The 23,470-nt window shown below is 37.4% G+C and overlaps 1 protein-coding gene across 1 annotated transcript in view; it reads right to left on the bottom strand.

The window, feature by feature from the left end:
- LOC117912940 (transcription-associated protein 1) overlaps nt 1-14,487 on the bottom strand; it is a 58,366-nt gene extending 43,879 nt beyond the window's left edge. The window contains exons 1-4 of the mRNA XM_034827756.1: nt 14,061-14,487; nt 12,797-13,557; nt 4,073-4,198; nt 3,895-3,980 (exon numbers count right to left, since the gene is read on the bottom strand). Of these exons, the coding sequence (XP_034683647.1) occupies nt 3,895-3,980; nt 4,073-4,198; nt 12,797-13,557; nt 14,061-14,118 (1,031 nt within the window). The 5' untranslated portion in view covers nt 14,119-14,487. The remainder of the gene's footprint in view (nt 1-3,894; nt 3,981-4,072; nt 4,199-12,796; nt 13,558-14,060) is intronic.
- Between the last annotated feature and the right edge of the window lie 8,983 nt (nt 14,488-23,470).

Genomic DNA, 23,470 nt, shown 5'->3' with positions numbered 1-23,470 from the left:
TAGCTCTTTAAAGCCTTCCACTTTTAGCCACATGTTCTCGAACCTGAAAGGTGAGGGGCCTCTTCTTTTACCACCCCTTCAATTGTAATTGGAAAGTGGTCTGATGTAGGCCTAGATAGCCTCTTCTGAGTCACATTGCTGAACTGGTCAAGCCATCTGGACGAGACCAGAAATCTGTCAAGCCTTGCCCAGGCTTGGTTATGAAGCCCCCACTCCACGTGAAAATTCCCCCTTGGAGGGGAAGATCAATGAGCTCAAGGTCATCCATAACCTGAGCGAACCTCCTCATAACTGAGGTCACCTCCCTTGCCTGCTTCTTTCTCCTTGCGCGAGAATAGCATTAAGTCACCCCAACACACCCATGGTTCACCCCAAAGACTCTCACTGCTCCTAGCTCATTCCAGAAACACTCCCTATCCTCTTGTTGAAGGGGCATACACACCCGTGAACACCATGTTGCCCCATTTTCCACAGTTCTAAATTTGCAAGAAACTGAAAAAATGCCCTCCTCCCACTCCAACAATTCCAAGGACCTTTTATCCCAACAAACCAAAACACCTCCAGCTGCACCAGAGCTGCAATAGCTCTCCAGTCTAAGAATCTCCCTACCCTAAGCTTTTCGCCACCTCCCATCAGTCATTAACTGAATTTTTGTCTCTGGATACACACCAAATCCACCCTCTGTTTTCTAATTACAGACTTAATAATCCTTCTTTTGTTGACGTCATTTGCACCCCTCACATTCCAGCTCATTAGTTTGAGGTTCATTAACCCAACAGCAATTGGCCCCCTCCATCTTTCATGGAATTATTCTTTTTTCCTTCCCCTTGTACTTGACTGAGCATTCCAAGCCTTTTGAGCTCCCTCTCAAATTTAGTTCTCTCCAATATCCCTTGCTATGTATCCTTTCCCGTCTTTTCCTTATTTTAGACAGGAAATCCAAGATCTCCCTCTCCAATCCCTCTATTGAAAAACCCAATAGCTTGCTGAACTTAGCCAAGCTGCTTTCTTCCCATCTGTCTCCTTCACACTCCTTGGGCCTGGGATCCAGACACGGCTGGCATCCAGTCCGGGTTTTGGTCCTCAAGAGCATCGCCATTAATCGCAACTAAATCCCAACAGCCCTCTCTTCGCGCTGGCTCCCCCCTGAAGTTGCATCTTCTATGTTGTTTCTTGCTGGCGGCTCACCCTTAAATCCCCAGAAAGGTCGCAATACTCCCTCGCCGGAGTCCGACCAAAAGAGAAGAAGAAGAGGGAGAAGAGTCCCCAACCCTAAGATTTAAAGAGGACCCGTACCTGAGAGCTTCCTCCACGATCGCTCTCTCTGCCATGGAGCACAGGGGAGCCGGCATCTGCGTTCCAAAGATCTCCCTCTCGCGACACTTTATAAAATCCCCTTCCATTTTTAGGCCCAAATTTTCTTCATGGCCTATGCCCATGACTTGGCTTGCCTTTGGCCCAGAAGACCCCCAGCCGAAACATCAGGCCCATGGGCCAGGAGCGCCATTCCATCAGGGGCTTGAACCTCAGCCGGCCCACACTCTAACCCACCTGCTTCCATTGGGCCTTGGAACACTGGCCCGCTATCCCGCTTCAAGCCCACGAGGCCAAGCCCCGATCCAGAGGAGCTTGACCCATCACCCGCTGGACCAGAGTTCTGTCGGGCCACCCGCCCGACATGGGCCCATTTTTCAAACACTTCTCCCCCTTCCCCTCCCACCTGCTCTCCCGTCACTTCCTCTGACCGGCGCTGCTCCTTGGTTCCAGCGCCCAGCTTCTCTCCCACGCACCAACCCGCGCGTGGAAAGCGATCACCCCGTCCAGCATCCTCAAGCCCATCCCCCTGGTTTCTTCTCAATGCCGGCAGGATCTCCCACCACAGGGATACAACGTACATCTCCCCTTCCACCCCAATCTCCAGCGAACTCGGCAAGAAGCCTCCGTTCCTCCTAACCTTAATCCTTGCCCATTCCAAATCCTCTTTCCTTTCTGTTTGAGGATCAATTCCTACGAAACCGCCACACTCATCCCCCACTTTCCTCAGAACCGACGGCACCCACAACGAGATTGGGAGCCCCATGATCCTTACCCACGCATCTTTCCTCTCTTCATCCTCTGCAACGCATCCAAATCTCGGACTCCACATCTCCAAGCCCAAATGGAGTCCTCCCACTGATCTTTCCCCCGCGGCAAGGACCCACTTAGCTTCTTCCACCGTCTCAAATTCCATCAAAGCGCAGCCCTTTCCCAGTCTGGCCAGCCCTAACTTTCCTTTCAATCTCCACGCTCTTGCCGCTGTCCACCCCAGCCTCGATAGATCTTCTTCGCAAGCCGAATTAGGTTTCCATTTCCCTATCAGACAATGCTTCAGTCTGTTCACGTTGCTCCGTATATCCTCCTCCTTCAGCTCTACTCTAACCCTTGCGGAATCCCTTAACCCCGAGCCCCTGGCCACCTCTGCATATGACCTGCCCGACTCCCCTGGCCCTTGTTCCACTGCTTTTCCTTCGCGCCGAAATCCAGCCCACAAGAGGGACTCCATCAACGACACCCATCCTCCCTTTTCCCCTCTCCCTTTTGGTATACAAATCCCAAATCTCCTCTTTTCCTGATCCGTCACCCCCAAGCGGATGAAACTCCCGGCCCTGTTAGTCTCTCTTACCAGAGAGTAGACCCTCCCTTTTTCCTTCCACCCTTTCTCCCATTTGCCATCTTTTCCGTCCTTCAAGCACTGTGTCAGCCCTTCTAAGAGTAGACCCACACTCGCCGGCCCTAGCCGGACCCAAGAAACTACCCCTCCCTTGCTCTCCGAGATAATGGCAAAGCTCTTACCATTTTTCTCCTCAGACACTATTTCAAACTCCTTTGATTCCACCACGAAGCTTTTTCTCTTCCTCTTCCCTCGATTCTCCGCCCTGCTATCCCCTTCTCCCTCTTCGCTCGCAGGATCGCCCACGCTCTCTCTCTCTTGCATCTTTTTTTACTAAGGGTACAATGAATATACAAAATTAGATTTTAGCATCACCTCCAATGGCTTCAAATCCTAAAACATTTCCCATCACACTCTCTCCAAGTGAATCACAATGAACAGAGAAGCATAATCCTTCATGTGCACTTCCTATAATCTGACACAAAGTAGCATAATGGAACTGGTGGAGTGCATGATATATATTGTGAGCCCAAATCCTACAAGCTTACGGTTTTAGAAAAATTGGTTGTCCAACACATATCAAAGCCTCGTTTGGTGGGAGATCATGTGTTTGAACCTCACCACATGTTTATTTCTCCACTTTATTAAGCCCAAAGGAGGCTATTTGTGGTTTGTTTATCTGTGGACCTGTGCGTGCCAATGTGTCTCTCCACATGCAGGTACGTTGCAGGTGAGGGAGGCTGTTGGAGTGCATGATATACATTGTGAGCCCAAAATCCTACAAGCTTAAACTTGTAGAAAAATTGGTCTCTAACAGGGGGGAAAAAAACAACATAGAAGCAACAATTTCATGGTCAAAGTATTATGTTACTGAGAGAAGGTAAGAGCCAAGGCTACCAAAGAATGGAAAATGTGGCAAATGAAACAAATGATGCTCAATGAAACCCACTTATAATTCATAGTTAACTTTGATTTTAAGGTATGCTGCTATGCTAAACAATGCCAGGTTCACAATCAAATGAAAGATCTTAACATGTTTTTGATAGACAAACAAAGATACAATAAAAAGTGTGCCTAACAATTCAAAGGTAACCTTTACATCAACCCAAACAGTATAGTGGAAGTCCAAGTCTATCATCATCATCAGAATCCATCAAAAGGCTAACTTCAAATAATGTAGTTATCCAATCTTCATCTATCAAAAAAAAATGCGGTTATCTAATCTTCATAGATGAAAACATTACCTCTCCTCCAAGAGTGTGTCAATCAAAGGAAATAAACCCCTTTTGAAATCTGTCCCAAGAACATGTTTCAATGCTACTAACAATTCCTGCATTGAGCATGTTTAGAAATATCAAGTCTTAACAGTACAAATGAAATAAGGTCAAGAAAGAATACAAAACAAAATCATGAATTACCTACCTTCCGAATGGAAACAGAGTCAGAACATGTAACAAGCAGGTTCACAATGCTTCTGCATATGCTTTCTTCATGCGGCCTGATATAATCAGCAAAACTCTTCAACAGGTAAGTTAAAAAGGATACTGTCTGCAGCAATTGAGAGAGAAATTAGTATGCGTTAAAGGCAAATGCATAAGAAAATAAAAGAAAAGGCCAAATCCATAAAAATAAGTTAAAAGAAGTTAAACCATATTGATCCCCTGTTTTTAGTTTCAGTAGATTTCTTTTATGAGTAGATTTTTTTTGTTTTTTTGATAAATAAATTATTATACTAGATTAAAGAATAGAGCCGCCAGAAGACAGTCGAGTAAACAAGAGAACAAACCTCCCTTCACCACCAAGGCTCAACCACAAGAGCACAGAAAGAACTTTAACTGACAAACAACTTAGCCTCAAATCACAGAAAACAAACAAACACCCTTTTCAGCTTTTGAATAGAAAAAACCTCATTACAAAAAACAATATTGTTCCTGGTCTTTCCACACCATCCAAAACAAACACAAAGGGATTGCTTGCCAAGCCTTCCTTCTCTTTTTACCCACAAAAGAACCATGTCAACCCAGCAAAGTATCTTTAATCAACGAAGAAAGCACCCAAGACACCCTAAAAAGTACAAAAATCAGCTCCCATTAAACCCTTGTCATTTCACAATGGAGCAGCAAGTGAAATGCTGTCAAAATGTTATCCATATTCCTTAATTGGGTGTTTCTATCTCTCTGGAATAACCTCAAGCACCCCTCTTAAACTTTCCATCCCACTCCTTCCCACTCTTCTCTGTTACTCATTTCTTTCCTTTCATTGTCCCTATACCTCTTATTCCTTGCTCTAACAAATGTTATCTCAAAGTTTCATAGGTCTTGTCATTCCAGTCCTAGGACTCGAACAGTCACAGGGCATACAACTCAGTGACATGGCATTCAAACTTTTGAGTATAACAAAGCCTTACTGAAAATATAGCGTGATTAAGTTGATGCAATTTTCAGTGCAAGGGCAAATTGCAGTCTTAAAAAGCTCCATGTCAAGATCCTCCCCCCCCCCCCAAAAAAAAAAAAAACAAAGTGTACAAAGAACGAGGAAACCTTGTACAATAGCTAGTCAAAGAAACACACTGCACTTCAAGCTACAAACTCATTACTGAGAAAGCTTCCCTCTCAATATCTTTTGAACTAGTGTAGTTAGATGTCCACAACATGGTTAACAAAATAAACTCCTAGGAAATTTGAAAATTTTAACTCTCTTTAAATGCCACGTAAATTGAATCTATTTCCCAGAAGCATCCCCCACATTGACTATAGAGCTGGTCCATAATAAGAATTCTAGCTGTGGGAATAGGAACAACTAATCTCCTACCTGGTGCTGATAAAATTTCTACTCAGCCGCAAACTGAAGGCAGGCTGAAAAGAAATACAAAACAGAAAACATAATTCTACTATTCAAGCCCAATTGATGACCAGCCTAATGCATTCCATAATCCCATCATCCCAAGAAAAACAAAATACATAAATAAATAATGTTTCCCCAAAACCAGACGCAGTTTCATGAACAACCAATTTTGTACACTTTTTTTCTAATGATTGGAAAATAAAGGTATCATTGAGCTTCCTTCCCTCTAATATTGAGAATTGAGCCAATACGGTTCTTAAATCAATATGTAGCAACAATAAAGATAATGAAGCACGTGCTGGAGAGAATATGGAGGCAGGGTAAGGTTCAATTCTACCTCCTAGAACTAGTAGTTTAGGGCAATGGGTCATTTCAAAAGGCCCCAAGCTATTTTCTTATACACAGCGAATAATGTAGTGGAGTTAGGTCTATATGAGAACATGGCCAATATGATATGGGCAGTGACATCATGAAAAAAGTACATGTAGAATAACCAGCTTTTTCAGATTAGTCGGCTACCTTGAAAAAGCACCAGCTTTTTTGGATCCAACAATACACAAGTAACTAGAAATATTTTTTCTAAACATGTACCATATGGATACCAAAGTCCATATTCCACCATGTTAATTGCCATGCCCATTATGCTCACTATTATTCATTGTTTTTCCCCCGTGAATGTATGCCACAATGTCTCTGATTAGCCAACCTTCAACAAGGAATGCATGGGCCACAAATGAATGATAGCAACACACAATGTTTACAAGAATCAAGTGTCCCAACTAGTATGCTAAACTCCTAACACCTACAAGAATTATAAAACTATAGTGTCAGACAAGCCTACGCAGAGAACAAATTCTCCCTCACTATCCATCAGTGCACTAGTGCTACTGCATCACCCTTTTATATGGACTCTAGTATAGCTTCCCACAACTTCAAATTTGAAACCAACCCATGACAATCTAACAACTCACTCAAGCAGTTGGAGGAGAAGTTAAAGCTGTTAAGTAACCATCATAACCACCTGCCAACTAATGGGTGGGATGCCAACACAATAGTTAGGTGGTAACATCGTTGCCCATAGAAGGCTATTAGCACAAATTTCACATAATTTTACTAGGTACACTCGATTTGAGGTGGGAGATAGGGAGAAAATCCATTTTTGGCAAGACTTGTAGTTGGGGGATCAACCTTTAGGTTCTCAATTTCATGACTATTCAAAATAGTCACCGTTAAAAACCTCTCTATTTCATCAATCCTTAGGTCTATTTATCCTTTTTCTTGGAACTTTAATTTCCATCATAACCTTTTTAATTTTGAGATAGAATATCTTTTTTTTTTATAGATGAACAATCAAATATATAAGGAAAGGCTAAGAAGCCGCATGTATACAGGGGGTATACTGAACAGCCCCAAACAAGGCTGGAAAAACAAAAAAAAAAAAAAAAGGGAAAAGCCTCACCCACCCTCAAGTGGACCCAAGCCACTCCAAAAAGCCTAACAGAGAGTAGGTTTCCTCACCAATGTACACCCTAGCCCAACTCCACAAGTTACATACAAAAGAATTTTTAAATTTCTGAATATCTAAGGACCCTCCCCTGAAAGCTATCCTATTCCTTTCCTTCCAAACCGTCCAAAAAATGCACAACGGAATGGAATTCCATATCTTTTTTCTTTTTTTCCCCACAAAAGAACCCCTCTAGCTAAGTAACACCTCTAACACTGACTCTGGGAATACCCAATGCACTCCAAAAATGGCAAGGGTAATCTCCCATATAGTTTTAACCACTGTACAATGTAAGAGAATATGGTTTGCATTTTCCTCTTCGCAGCCGCATAAATAGCACCGATTAGGGAGCTGCCATCCCCTTCTTTGAAGCTTATCCAAGGTGAGGATCTTCCCCCAAGATGCCTCCCAAGCAAAAAAAGACACCTTTGTTGGAACCTTATCCAACCAAATGCGTCTATTTGGAAAAACAACTGCTGAAGAGCCACTCAACCTTTTGTAGGCCCCCTTGGCCCCAAAAACACCGTTGCCTTCCCGCTTCCATCTCACAAAGTCCTCTTCAGGAGCAATCCTGAAGTCCTTCAGAAGATACAACATTTCTCCTATCTGATCCATCTCCCAATCATTGAAATCTCTAGCCAAACTGAGATTCCAACCTCCTTGACCCAGACTAGAATCCCACACTTCACAAACTTTGGCATTCTTATGACCCGCCAAGGTAAATAACTAAGGAAAAGTTTGAGAAAGCGTCTCATTGCCACACCATTTATCCGTCCAAAACAAAACTCTATTCCCCTTCCCAACCTTAAAATCCATGCTCTCCCAACACCAATCCGCCTCCTTCATGATCTCCTTCCATAACCCCACCCCATAAGGCCCACAAACTTCCTTAGTCCTCCACCCACATCCCTCTTGACCATATTTCACCCCTATCGCCGTTTTCCAAAGATTATCCTTCTCATGGGCATATCTCCAAACCCATTTGCCCAACAATGCTTTGTTCAACACATCTATTTTTCGGATGCCTAATCCCCCCTCCTCCTTAGGGCTGCATACCACCTTCCATTTGATCAAGTGAACTTTCCCCTCCAAGCTTCCTCCCCCCCACAAGAAATCTCTTTGGATTTTTTCAATCCTTCTTGCCACAGCCTTAGAAATGCGAATAATGGAAAGGAGGTAGATGGGTATGTTGGCCAAAGTGCTCTTCATGAGAGTAATTCTTCCCCCCTTCGACATATATTGCCTTTTCCACTGGGCTAGTCTTCTTCTTATTCTCTCTTCCACCCCATCCCATGAAGATGAGGTTTTATGATGGGCTCCAAGGGGCAGCCCCAAGTACACAGTGGGTAAAGCCCCCAATCTGCAACCTAGCTCAACCACCAACTCATCCACTTCCCCCACTGGAATTAGAGCACTCTTAGCCAGGTTAATTCTAAGGCCGGAGGCAGCCTCAAACCATGCCAAAATCCAACTTAGATTGGTCAGATACTCTCTTTTAGCTTTGCAGAAAACGAGAGTGTCGTCAACAAAGAGGAGGTGAGAAACAGTCAGCTCTTCCCCCCCTCTCCCCCGCATCCTACAGCCTGAAATAAACCCACCCTCACCAGCCCGTCTAATCATGGTGCTAAGCACTTCCATACCCAAGACAAAAAGGTATGGAGAGAGGGGGTCTCCTTGCCGCAACCCCTTTGAATTTGAAAAGAACCCAGCTGGAACCCCGTTGATTAAAATAGAGAATTTGGCAGTAGAGATACACCACCACATCCAGTCCATCCATCGAGACCCAAAACCCATCTTCCGAAGAACCTTCATAAGAAATTTCCAATTGATGCTATCATAGGCTTTTTCAATGTCCAACTTGCATATCACTCCTTTCTCTTTTCTTTTATACCAATAATCAATCACCTCATTAGCTACTAGAGAAGCATCCAAAATCTGTCTCCCTCTCACAAAGGCATTTTGGTCAACTGAGACCACTCTATCTAGCACTTTCTTTAGCCTATTAGCTAGGACTTTGGCTAAAAGTTTATACAAACCCCCTAGCAAACTGATTGGCCTAAAGTCCCCCAGGTCTTCAGCTCCTCCTTTCTTAGGAATAAGGACCAAAAAGGTGGTATTGAGTGACTTGGCAAAAGACCCATGCTCAAAGAATTCCTTAAACAGTTCTTATGTCCTCTCTTGCTCATTTGCACTTATACCCATTTGTTCTAGATGTGAGAGTTTGGTCTTTATCTTCTTCAGGTTTATTTACCGTAAAGTCTTTTGATCTAGTTCCTTTTTTCTCTACTAATTTTGTTTCGAAATCTTAAGTCTCTTTTAAAGTTAAGTCCTTTATTTGGTTAGTAGCACACAAGAAGGTAAACATCAATGACATGTTACAATTAAAAAGACTCTACAAGGCCCTGAGTCTTGATGTTTGTAAGTTATGTATGAAGCATGGAGAATCAGTAGATCATCTCTTTTTACATTGTCCTTTGACGTTAGGGTTGTGGTACAGATTATTTAGATTGACCAAGATGGACCGGACTCCTTCGAGGAGTATTTGTGACACGATGACCATCACATGTAAAGGATTGGGAAGCTCTAGGAGAGGCCTAGTACTGCAGCAAGCCACTTGTCTTGCTTGGATTTGGGTTATGTGGCGGAAAGAAATGTTAGGATTGTTTAAAGCAAGGCAAGGACTTCAAAGATTCTTCAGGATACCATTCATTTCCTTGCTTCTCTTTGGGCCTCTTGCTTCACAACTTTTAAGGGCATTCCCCTTGATATGGTTCAATTTGATTAGTTATTAGTGTGTAGTTCCAAGGGTGTGCATTAGTAAGGAGAGGCTGCTATTTATATTTACCATATGGTTTATGTTATCAATTTGATTGGTTATCATATTATATTTAGGTTTACTTACTACTTTGGAGGTTCCATTTGTTTAGCTTTTGTTTGTGGGAGGATTCCTCATCCCTTCTATTGTACTCCTTAAATCCTAATTTAGCATTTTACATTGTTGTTTCTCATAAATAAAAAAAGAATCACCTGCCTACCTTCAACCTTGTGCCATGAGTCCAAACAAGCCCTTGCTTGGTGTTGTGCATTGCAGTCCCTTGTCTAAGTCTGCTACCAACCAACTGTTGTGACTCGTCCCAATAGATGCATGCATCTTAATTGGATTAACTTCTCTACATGTGCATGCCAAGCAGCCCTTACCCTACTACCAGTCCATGTTGCATGTTTCATTTCATACTTATTGCACATCAGCCTTGAATTGGCTCAGCCCATGGCCTTGCATTATTTTTTCTTTATTTTGGCATGCCACCCTTATGCCTTAAGCTGTATATGAGTGCAATGTGCCATCCACATGCCTTGTGCAGCATTGTGGCCATCAAGTGGCAAACACTAGCCACATGCCTAATGCATCTCCTGATGACTACCAAATATGACTTTCTAAGACCACTTGATAACTATCAGACAAAACCGCACAAAATGACAAAGTGGACCAGCTTGTTATAAAATAGAGAAGATATCCAATGATGCTTCTATAGGACGACTAATCTGCTTCCCTCCTTTTCAAATCACTAAACTTCCCTTCCTAATGTTAAAACCAATTTTGTAGGAAGCTTGAAAGGCCAACAACTCCACCAAAAGGCCATAAGAAACCATCCACCAGTCCCCCATTTCTATTCCCATCATCAGGACATAAATACCATAAAATAACCAAGTCTAACCATCTTCACAATTCTTGAATTGGCAAGAAATAGCAAAAGATCCTACCTCCAAGTCTAGAGACTGATACTCAAAGTCCCATGTCACCTAAACACCACTAGCAATCCCCTTGCATCAAGGGGACCCATTGTAAACTCTGCCCCACCATAGAGTTCACATTTGTCTCCAGCAAACAGTCTAGATCATGTTTATGAGGGTACAAAAGAGTTTTTATTACTTTCCTTTTGTCAAATTATTTCAGCCTCGAACATTCCATGAAACAATATGAAGCTTTATAGTCAATCTTTGTCAAAGACCAATAGTCCACACCACCATCAATTGCTTTCCCTCCACAGCCATCATGGTTTTACAACGCTAAAACAATTTTTGAAGTTCTCTATCCTTGCTTGAGCTGGTTCCCACATCCTTTTCTTTGAATTGGCAAGCCTATAGAGACTTCCCTTGCCTCAATATCCATCTAAATCTTTATGATATCTTTCTCAAACCACTCTATAGAAACACCGACACTTCTGTAAAACCAAAAAAATTTCCCATTCACCCAAGAGCAAGGCTACATCCCAAAATCCCTTTCCAATTCCTGAACTGTTAAAGGAGTTGCAATGGAGAATTAGGGGTTGATGCTGAATAGACCCCACCATCCCCTACAGTTTCCAGCTTCAACCTTGGAGAAAAGTTCAAACCATAATTAAGGAACTCAACTTTAGACAACTCTGGTTGCTTAAGCTCTCCTGCCTCCAATTTCCCCTCTCCTACTTCCTTGACCCAAGCATTTCACATAATGCCACCCAAGCCCAAGAGAGAAGAGAAGAAATTGAGAGATACACAAGAAGCTCCATCACCCTACACTCTATACCCAAAAGAATGAATTTGGAACAATCAAAATCTTTGTGTTCTTATCAATGAATAATTTTTTGGAAACAAATAATTTCAAAAAGAAGGATCATTGTTCTGTGGCCAAGAAAATGAACATCAATAACTTATTCCATTGTCTGTCAAAAAAAAAACAAAATCGATAACTTATTCCAACTTCCACAAATATTATTTCTTCTCTATTTTTGTGTCTGCAAATGAACATAGGACTTGAGAAAAACCAGGCCAAATTTGTTTTCATATAGGGGTCCTTTATTTAGACAAAGACTAAATTAAATTGAAGAGTAAGATTGCAAGAAATTTATTTCTTTTAGGTTCTTTGGCACAAGGGACTGAAGTGACAATTGGTCTTTTATGAATTGAGATATTAGATGATATTGGGCCTTTGCCCGACAATTTTTGCTTGTTCCTTTCTATTGCTTCTTATTTACTTAATAAATTCCTAGTTCATAAAAATAGTAACAATAATAATAATCAAAAAATCCTATGTTCTATTTGGTGGTGGGATAATGTAGATACGGATGCAACACCAATGAAGTAGAGAATGCAAGGACTATGTGAACTAAAGTGCTCATTCTCCTTCACAATAGAAACAAGATGTCCAACCCAACATGAAATATGATCATATCCTGTTTTACACTATTTTTTCCTATTTTATTAACAGTTTTTATCTAGTGTGGTATGAAAAAGACCCATAATTCTAAACTATTAGTATTCACTATCACATGATAAATAGTTCCACTGGCCATCCACAGACAACAGATTGATATGTTCAATTATTTTATACAACAAAAATGCTAAAGGTCCATGTGGGTAGCAAAGTACTTTCTACCATGAGCTCAGATGTTCCGATACCTTGTCTCTGGCCTTTACAACCAGATGAAACAAAAAAAATCAGTCTTCCAGGAAACAAGATGGGAGAAAGTACCATGACATATTATCATATCCTGTTTACACTATTTCTCCCTATTTTATTAAGAGTTTTCATTTGGTGTGACCTGAAAAAGACACCTAACTCTAAACTAATTGCATTCATTCCCACATAATAAATAGTTCCACTGTGCTTCAATGGGTTTATATCACAATCCTTTTAAGAAATAAAAGTGTTAAAGGTCCATTTGGATAGCAAAGTACTTTTCCCATGTGTTCTTATACAGAGGCAAGGTGTAAATCAGCTTTTCCAGGAAATGGTTCTGAGAGAAAAACGCACTTACCTTAACCTGTGCACCCTTCAGCTCAATGAAGTGATTCTTTAAGTGGGGATGGACCTTTTCTGGCCCTGGAACAGATATAGCAGCCACCATCAGTGGTAACAAGTGAGGTATGTTAGTTTGAACAAGCCGGCCATACAACTGAAATAGAAACATGACCACGAGGGGGCTCTCCGTAACTATCTTGAATGAGCGTGTGCTGGGGTTTAGCTGCCCAGCCCCAACATACCCTGTAGTAGTGGTAATAGCTTGATCTGAAACATCCATGGGCTTAACATCTTCCCCGCCAACTGGTACTGAAACTGGAACTGGAACTGGCACTGGGACTGGAACTGCTGCCCCATTTTCAAAGAAATGGCTAACGGTTAATCTAAAGTTCTGGTAAATTTTGCACACAAAGTCCAAGAATGGCTGAACTTCATTTTCAAGGGTAGGTCTGAAGTTTCTGAGGAGGTCAAAGATGATACGGATACAAATTAAGCCATTCTCTTCATTATCAGTGGTGAGAACTTGCATGGCTACCTTCAAGAGGTCCTGAACATAGGGGCGGAGGACCTCACTGTGAGGAAGGCGATTGAGAACTTCGACAGCAATGTTCCTGAGTTTGTGTTCAGGGTTATCCGTTAATTGTGGCTTTGTAATTTGTAATAGAATTACTGAGAATGCTCGGAAGTAACATTTTAGGAAATTCGAGTATTCTGCAGTGTGAGCAATCTCGAGACTGTCCCGAACTTCCATTGCCATCTGAAGCCTCGTTTGGATTGCTATTTCGGAGAACAAAAACACATAGATATCAGCATCGTCATGGAGTCATAGTATGAAATTGAAGTATGTGTGGAGAGAGTCGGAATCTCAGTTTTAAAAAGAAAGATGAAAGCACTAAAATCATAAAATCACCGCTTCCGTTGGGGCTATTTGTTCATTAAAAAAGAGTGAAAATCAAGAACAAACAATTTCCCAGTTTAGTTGCTAAAAATGCTGGAAAAGAAGGTACACCCGATTTTATGAGTAGTTTTCCATCAACATAACGCAATGATACAAAGACAAAACAAGAAATGAAAGAAAAACCTTGTAGCACGGTGAATTGACTTCCCACTCTCTAAAAACCAAAAGAACAAACAAAAAAAACAAAACCCTCAAAACTATCTTGTTTCCTTTTTTTTTTTCCTCCATTTTTCTTAGAAACCAAACTAGAAGTGGAGAAAAAAATATTTAAAAAAAAAACGCAGTTTAGTAGTTGAGGTCAAGAGAGAGATAGAGGGAGTACGGAGGTCGGGCTCGACGAGATGCCGAGAGTGCTGTTCAAAATTCTGAATAGGACTCATCTTGCAGTCAAGAGTCCCAGAAACCCTAGCTCCGCGGCCTCAATAGCCGAACAACTCTGGCTCGATTTCAGACTTCTCTGTGCCTCTAGGGTTTCAGAAGATAAATCCCCCGCGCGGCTCTACGACTTGAAGACTTCTCTGTGACGGTCACCGACGCTTCTTTCGCGGGAAATAAGATTGTTTGGACCTGCTTACAACTACAAAAACTAGGGTTTGAAATGAGATGAGGATTTTTCCGGTGATCATTCGATAAATAGGTTTATTTCTTCTTCAGTTAAACTTTCCCTCTCCCTTTACCCTCCTCGCTCCGTCCGAGGTTCTGCAGGAGTCGAGACTCGGGACGGACGTTTTCCTTCTCTCTCATTGGGTCTGGGCCTATTAATGCTTTCTCCCTTTTTTTTTTTTCTTTTTTTTTCCTTTTTAAAATTTTTAATTTTATTGTTCGTTATAATCTGCATGGTAACGGACCCGCATTCATTTTGGGCTGATCGGCGGCAGGTGGCGGTGGTGCTGACGTAGGCATGATGATTTGAACTTTCCACATATTGGGACCCATCTTTTTTTATTATTATTATACAGCCTAATTATAATAACAAAGTTAATTTTTTTAATATAACATGGTATGCGCCACATTATGAGAAGTTATATTGCATTGTTGTTGATTTTTCTTGTTATTTAAATGCATTTAATATTATGTACGGAATAAGTAAATGTGGGAAAACAAAATTTCAATTGATATTTTGGAAATAATATAAATTTTAATATAAAAAAATTAATAATTGTAAGTTAAATTAGTGGATGCTTATTTAAATGTCCATCCATGAGATTTGAGAAATAGTTAATAACATTAATCATGTCACATCACGTTGCATTAATCACATGGACAAAAACTTAGGTGGTGTTTAGTATAATTTAACACTTATTATTTAATAACTTAAATTAATTTTAAGTTAAATTATACTTAAATTATTAATTTAAAATTTATTACTTAATTTTTAATTTAAGTATTAAGGGACAACATTAATTTAAAATTTATTTTAAATCATCAAATTAACATATTTGCCCTATAGTAAAATAGGTTAAGTAACAATAAAGGTCATGAAATAGCAAATGAGATATAAATAGGATAAATAAGGGTAAAAAAAATAAAAAAACATATATATAGACTTAAAATTAAGTTAATTATTTTTATTTTTTTAATTAAAGTTTTTTTTACTTTAAGTCATATCATATATTATTTTACCAAATATATTTAATTTACTTAATCATTTAAATTAAGTTATTAAGTTGGTTTATCAGCAACCACTTAGAGGGGTCTAATAGCTGAATTTTGTCATGTCAACTTGAAAAATTTACTAATTATGTTCACCCACTCTGTTAAAATTTACTTTAAAAAAAAAAGAATTGCTTTAAATTATTAAGTTGGTTTATCAAACAACCACTTATGGAGGTCTTACAGTTGAATTTTGTCATGTCAACTTGAAAAATTTACTAATTTTATTCATCCACTATGTTAAAATTTACAAATTTTAAAAAAAATGGAGGAAATGAAAATTAATTACTTTATTTGACCCATTTTTGGTCATTTGCTTTAGATTGAATTAAAACAACAGAGGAATGTTGGAAAGAGAAGCAAAGAGGGTGAATAAGGCCTATAATATTTTTCTTACTTCTTTTCATATATTAATGTATGCAAGTTTATAATTGTATGTAGTCGATTGTAATTGCTTTTAAGGTAAAAATATGCTACAAGAACTACGCTCGACACCCCCTACCCGACAAGTACAAATGTTTGTCACACATAATAAGCTTAAACCTTAGTATTTCAAATTAGCTTGTGATACCGATTTTGTTAACACATCTACAATTTGATTAATAGTGGGTATGAACCTTACTTCAAGTTCTTTACGAGCTACCTTATTCTTTATAAAGTATATATCAATTTCTATATGACTCGTCCAAGAATGATATACTAGATTCTCAGCTGGAGTTGCTGCAAGATTGTCATACCAAGCGATTGCACTTTATTGTAGCGATATTCTCTAGTTCATGCTACAAAGATTGCATCTAAGTGATGTTTGCAACTACTTAAACTAATGCTCTATATTCAAACTATGTGCTCGACTGAGCAACAACTCTTTATTTCTTCTTTAAGGCCATGAAATCATATTATCACAAAATATATATATGTAGTAGCCACCAATGGAACAACGATAATCAATATCAATTTCCTAGTCAGCATCTAAATAGGCAACCAGATCAAGATAAAGGGTTGGATGAAAGAAAATGCTAATGGTGAAGGTGCCCTTGAAATAACATAAGACATGTTTGCAAGCTTGCCGATGGAAAAAGGTAGGCTATTATTAATATTAACTAAGTTTATTCACAATATAAAAGAGTTCAAGTTGTGTGATGATGACATATTGAATGACATCAACAATGTTACAACAAACAATAAGATTATAAATAAATAAATAAATAATTATTGTCTTCACAACTTAATTTCTTTACAAGGCTGGCGAGAGTTGAAGTAAGTTTGGCACCAAACGTTTTTGTCCATTAAGCAAATCATGAATGTACCGAGATTGACATGAGTAAAAACCAAAGGACATCCAAAAGGCTTGTATACTAAAAAAATAATGTAACAAGACAAGTCATTTAAAAAAAAAAAAATCGTTGATGCAAATGATCAATAAGAGTATTGATTATGGAGGGATGACTATCAGTGATAAGGATGTCATCAACATAAACAAGTAACAAAATCAACATGGATCCATTATTAAGAAGTAATAAGAATATGTCAGCTTGTGAATTACAAAAACCAAGAGGAAGAAAATAACTCTGCAATCTTTCATACCAAGCATAAGGTGGTTGTCTGAGGCTCTATAAGGCTTGTTGGAACTAACAAACATAAATGGGCTTGGTGACATCAGCAAACCCCTCCAGTTGTTGCATAAAAACAAATCATTGAGCCACTCATAAAAAAAACATTATTAACATCCAATTGTTGGATGTCCCATCCTCGAGTAACAGTAAGACTTAAGACAATGTGAATAGTGGAAAGCTTAATCATAGGACTAAATGTTTTAGAGAAGTCAACCCCAAGAGTTTGATAAAAGCCCCTTAGCCATAAGTCTGGCCTTGTGTTGTTGCACAAACCTATTCAAATTGAGTTTCAATTTCAAAACTCACTTACTTCCAATCATTTTCATCTAAGGTAGATAAGGTATAAGAGACCAAGTATAGTTCCCAATTAAAGTCACAAACTCAGACTACACAACTTGATCAGGATAAGTCAAAGTTTAGGCAGTAGAAGTAGGTTATATGGTATAAGGAGAAAAGGTAATGGTAGTGAGGTAGAAAATTTTAGATTTGAATATGCTTGACTTAGAGCAAGTTTGCATATGGTGGGAATTAAAAGATAATGGTATGGGCACAATGGGTAGAAGAAGTAGAGAACAAAAAAAATGAAGAATTCACAAGAAGGTCCATAGAGGTTTGTGAGGTAGCAAGAAGGAAGAAGTTGTAATGGGTTAAGGGATTGGAGAAGGGAGAACTATGTTGGGAGATACAAGGAATGTAAGAATGTTAGGTAGGAAAACATTATAAACTAGTGGAACCTGTCCTACACCACAATCAATCAAAGAAGAGCTTATAGAAGGAGATGTTGTAATGGGTTAAAGGATTGGAGAAGGAAGAACTGTGTTGGAAGATACGAGGAATGTAAGAATGTTAGGTAGGGAAACATTATAAACTAGTGGAACCTGTTCTACACCACAATCAATCAAAGAAGAGCCTATGGAAAGGGACTTAAGAGTAGTATGTAGGTGGGTGGTGAGGGTACGAATATGAGGAACAAGGAAAAAACATTGAACACATTGATATAGTGATGCCAAAATTGAGAAAAAAGGAAAAAGGAAAATTAGTTTAATTAAATATAACATAGGGTGTAATATAAACTCATTTAGATGAATCAGGATGTTTATACCCCTTATGGACATCATTATACCTAATGAGAACACACTTCTTAGTGTGAAAGGTAAACTTATGGGCGTTATAGACATGAAAATTAGGAAAACAAGCACAACCAAAAGATTTGAAAAAACATAATCAAGTAGGGTGCCAAAAAGTTTATGATAATGATAAGACATATGTAAAACAAACGTAGGCAACTTATTGATGAGAAAAATTGTTGTATAGAAAGTTTCCCACCAAAAATAGAGAGGTAATTTTGCTTATGTCAATTAGGTGAGACCACACTTAACCACATGATGATGTTTTTGCTCAACACAACCATGTTGTCGGTGCACATGTGAGCAAAGATGACAAAAATGAATCCCATGTTTTTTATAAAAAAATAAAAATGAAAAAGCTTATACTCTCCACCCCAATTTGATTGTAAGACTTTAATAAACAGGTCAAATTGTTTTTCAACAAACACTTTGAAAAGAGGGCAAACTTTAAGAGCATCTAATTTAACTTTCAATGGATAAATCTAAGTAAATCGGGTATAGTCAATAACAAAATGTGTATAATAAAGGAAACCAACACTAGACTTGATAAGATAAGCCCCAACAAATTAACGTGAATCTATTGAAGAGATGTGATGGTTGTGGTTGGAGCTGAGGAAAAAAATGAAAATAATGATTTTTGCCAGACCGACATGAATTACAAAAACTTGGAGATAAGATTTTTGTTAAACTAAGGTTTGGTTAATCTCAATTTTGATGATAACAAAACAAAATTTAGAACTAATGTTTTATATTAAATGTGTTTAAACAAGAATATTTACAAAATGACAAATACAAAGATAAATCAAGCCAAAAGAAACAATAAAGAAGATGAAAACCTCAAAGAGAAAAGTCTTCAAAACATTTCATAGGATTTCTTTATAAGGTTGTTAGTGCGATAGGTTTCTCATGCATTTTATTTTTACACCAAAAATCATCATTGTGCTAAAATGTTTTAAATTATTTTATACTTTGATGATTTATTAATTTCATTTGAAACTTTGAATTAAATATTTTTTAAACTTCCTAAAAGGGCTTGCTTAAGTTATTGAAGGTTTCACATCTAAAATTAGAGTATTTAGGCAATTTATATTACAACCGATTAAGGGTCCAAGGAATTGATTGAGTCGATTGGGCTCTACCGATTGAGGGGTGTTTTTACACTCTCTCTCTTTCAATAGCTTAATGCTCTTAATCGAGGCTTTGCCTTTCTTAATTGAGGTCTAATTGAAAACCTAAACCCCAATGGTTACTTGTCAAAAGCATTAATTGCTAGCAACCAATTCGACCAGTTTACCCCCCAAATGTGCTTAATAGTTAGTTTGGGCTTTTCATTCCTATATAAAGGTTTCAATTTTCATTATTTTTTACTTTAACATTCCAAAATCCTTTTGGGGGAGTGTTTTTTAGTACACCTTGTTTTTAAATTTGCATATCAATAGTGCACCTCAATCTTAATTTCTATCTTTAAGCTTAACTTTATACTAAGATTTTATAAGATAAAATTCTTTCTTGTAAGAGGAACTCAAGTACGAGGTATCACCTGAAGAAAAATCTAAGTGTAAGGTATCACTTAGTGTTTATCATGTGAGGTATCACTTAGTGTTTATCAAGTGTGAGGTATCACTTAGTGTTTATCAAGTGTGAAGTATCACCTAAGGAGTTCAAGAGTGAGGTATCTCTTGAAGATTTTGTAAGTACCCATTGGATCCAATTAATTCAATTGTAAAACTTGAAAGCTTATATTGGAAAACTTGAATTAGTGGAATTTCAAGCTTGACATTGAAGTTAGAAAAGAGTGAACATAGGTTAGGTTACATCGAACCACTATAAAAATATTGTATTTGCATTTTCTCTTCCTTAATCTTTGTATTTTATATGCAATTGCTTTTCATTATATTTATTCTATATTTGTATATAATTGTCTTCTACATTCATATTGTTCAATTTTTTTAAAAAAAAATGGGCTATCACCCTTAGAGTGGCTGTGGCATAATTGGAAATATAACAAGATGGTATCAAACGAAAAAGGTCATCTTTAATTGAACCATGGAGCAGAATGTTCCCCAAGCTCTTGTTTTTTGTAAAGTAATGATTCTACTGAAACTCAACATAAACATTATTATTTGTAGTGATCTTAGAAATGCTCAATAGAATTTTAGTAATTTTTTTACAATACAAAATATTTTTAAGTTGCAAGGTTTTGAGGAAATAAGGTAGAGAAGAATAACCAACATTTTGAATGCACAAACCTTGACCATTGCCAACAATGACCTTGTCAAGACCATTGGAATAAGATTTGAAGCTCAAGTTGTCTAGATTATTGGTCATATGGTTTGATGCACTATTGTCAAAGTATGAAGATGGATTTGCTATTATATTAGGTAAGGCAACCGTAGTAGCTAATGAATTACTTTACAGAAATTGAAAAACTCGATTAAATTTGTAGTAACAGTTTGTAGCAATGTGCCCTTGTCGACCACAAACTTGACTAGTTGGGTGTGGTGCATTGCCTCTACCATGTCCATCATAACCACTACCCTTGACCAAAGCCCTAGTTGCCAAAAAAATTGTTACAACCTCTGGTGTGTAATCTATTATTCTTATGAATATTTCTAAAGGCATGACCACCTAAGTACTAGCTACTGTAAATTAGCAAAGACATTTTGTGGATCAATTTATGTGCTAGAATTCAAATGCTTAATACGGGTTTCATGATTCTACAACAATGACACACTTTTGGTAGAGTGAAGATTTATGGTCGTGCTATAACTGTGGCAACCACCGAGTCATATTTAAATCTAACATCAACCAACAAATTCATTATAAGGTTCTCATCAGTAAGAGCTGCTCCAAAATGCAACTAGATTGCATGCAATTGACCTGATACTGCTTATATACTCAACTATTGAGAAAAAAACCTTTTTTTTGGTTGTTTGCATTTGAATTCTCAACTGAAGTACCATTGTTTTTTAAGGAAAGGCAAAGAGATGCTCCAAAGCTTCCCAAACTTGTTGTGAAGTCATATAACCTACAATTTGACCAACAATGCCCTTGAGGCAATCATCCAACCAAGGATTAATTGATATTGTCTTTGCCAATAAAAACACTTTGGATTTACTATTTGATTAATGTAAGAGGAATCACATACAACACTCATTTGGCCAATGTTTCATTCCAGTGATAAAACGATACCATGACCTCTAAGAATAGGAAGGATTTATGACCTGCAAATGAGATAATTATCTCTTTACAACTTGGTTGGCATAGTGAAGTTGAGATTAGAAATAATTGAAACAAAATTAGCAAATGAGGAAGATGCCATTGTTGGATTTGTGGTTATGGTTGGAGTTGCAATGGTGAACATGGTAAGAGTTATGACGCTAGTCTCATGGTACTTTGATACCATGATTGGATTCAAATGCAAGAAAAATGTTTGAGAGAAAAGTAGAGAATGAAAAGAGAAGAGAGTAAATAGGGCCCATAATATTTTTCTTGTATCTTTTCATATATTTATATATGTATATAAGCTTATAATAGTATACGATCAATTGTAACCGCTTTTGACGTATATTGATTTTTTTCATGTCTTGAGTTGGTGCTTTATATCTAAGATTAAGAGATGCTTCTAGAACTAGTCTCAACATTAAGAATAGGTTGGACTCCACTAATTACACTTTTTTTTTTCATTATAACTAGGAAAGAGAAAGGTGCTTGATATTGCAAATTACCTCAAAATAAATTAAAAAATCATATGTAAGAACCATAGCATTTCGTGACTCAATATAATTATATTTTTACTCTCTGTCAACCAATGATGTGGTCCCATTAGCATGGTTAATGTTAAATTGTTTAAAGTCCACACCCAACATGGTATTCTTTCTACCACTATATTAATGTGGAGGTAGTTTCAAAATGAATAGTTTAATTTTTATTTTTTTGGTATGGAACACTCATGTTGATAAAATGATTTGGATTTTGGACTATTTATTAGAAAAATGGTTATTTCATTCTTTTAATTTAATTTAATTTATCAAGTGTTTGAATCAATGACCTATGTCTATCTCTATAGTATAATTTGAGATGGGTGAGATGTTTGATATAATAAAAGATGTAAATGGATAAATTATAGGAGTTCAAGCACATGGACTTAGTATTGTTTTTGGAAAATGCTTACAGTATAAAAAAACATTTTTGGATAGAGTTAGTATCGCTTTTGGGAAATGCTTACAGTTTAAAAAAACATTTTGGATGGACTTAGCATCTATTTGATAGTGTTTTTAGAAAATGTTTCCTATATAAAAGGTTTTTGGAGAAAAAAGTTTACTATTTGGTAAAATTTAAAAATTTTAAAAATCACTTATAAAAATATTTAATAGATGATTATCTAAAAGACATTTTTAGAATAAAACACTTCAACTAAAAATACTTTAAATAAAAATATCCTAAAACATGCTCTTACCATACATAACATGCTAAGAGCTATTTAAGAAGAACATGTTACAATATTTTAAGAGTGAAAATCTTGGAAAGAATTATTGCCAAAGCCTTAAGTAAATAGCCATGCAAGGTGAGGAAGGTCTAATTCAACCATCTCTAACGTGAAAAAAAAACAAAAAAAAAAACAATAGACTCTATTTGGGAAATAATTTTGAAAACAGTTATGAAAACCAATTTTTTAGGGTAGTTTTGAAAATTGTTTTATGATGTTTTGTAGAACAAAATCTGTTTAAAACCTAAAATGCTTTTAACTTATTTTCTATGTTTTTAAATATGTTTTAAAAATATTTTTTTATATTGTTTTATTTTTAATTATTCTCTATATTTGTATAATTATTTTTTAAAATAACCCTTATAAAACAAGTAAAAATAATCAAAATATGTTATCTGAAAACACTTTATTTTCCCTTTTCTAATTGTCCAATGAGGTTTCCTTTCTTTTCTTTTTCTTTTTTTTTTATATAGAAAATAAAAAATTGTTTTAAAAAAACAGTTTCCAAACAAGGCCATAGAGTTACAATGACCTTGCAAAAATCCAAACATGTCTCTAAACCAGTAACACAACAAAACAAGGTAGAACAAACCCTAAGTAGTCTCTGAGAACTATTAAGGATGTCTTTGGAATATGAGAAGAACAATGGAAATAAAATGGAAACGAGGGTGAAGTAGAAAAGAGAAATCAAAATCCCAGATATGTAGGATTTGTTTTTTACAATAATGAATTTTTATTCATATGCTCATTCTAAGAAGTAATCTTAGCATATTAATGAATGGGAATGAAATTGATTTCTCATTTTCGTCCTCTATTCCAATGTTCCAAATATGGCCTAAGAGAAGAGTAC

Source organism: Vitis riparia, chromosome 4, assembly GCF_004353265.1.
Source record: "Vitis riparia cultivar Riparia Gloire de Montpellier isolate 1030 chromosome 4, EGFV_Vit.rip_1.0, whole genome shotgun sequence".
Taxonomy (NCBI): domain Eukaryota; kingdom Viridiplantae; phylum Streptophyta; class Magnoliopsida; order Vitales; family Vitaceae; genus Vitis; species Vitis riparia.
This window is presented reverse-complemented; position numbering and strand designations above follow the sequence as displayed.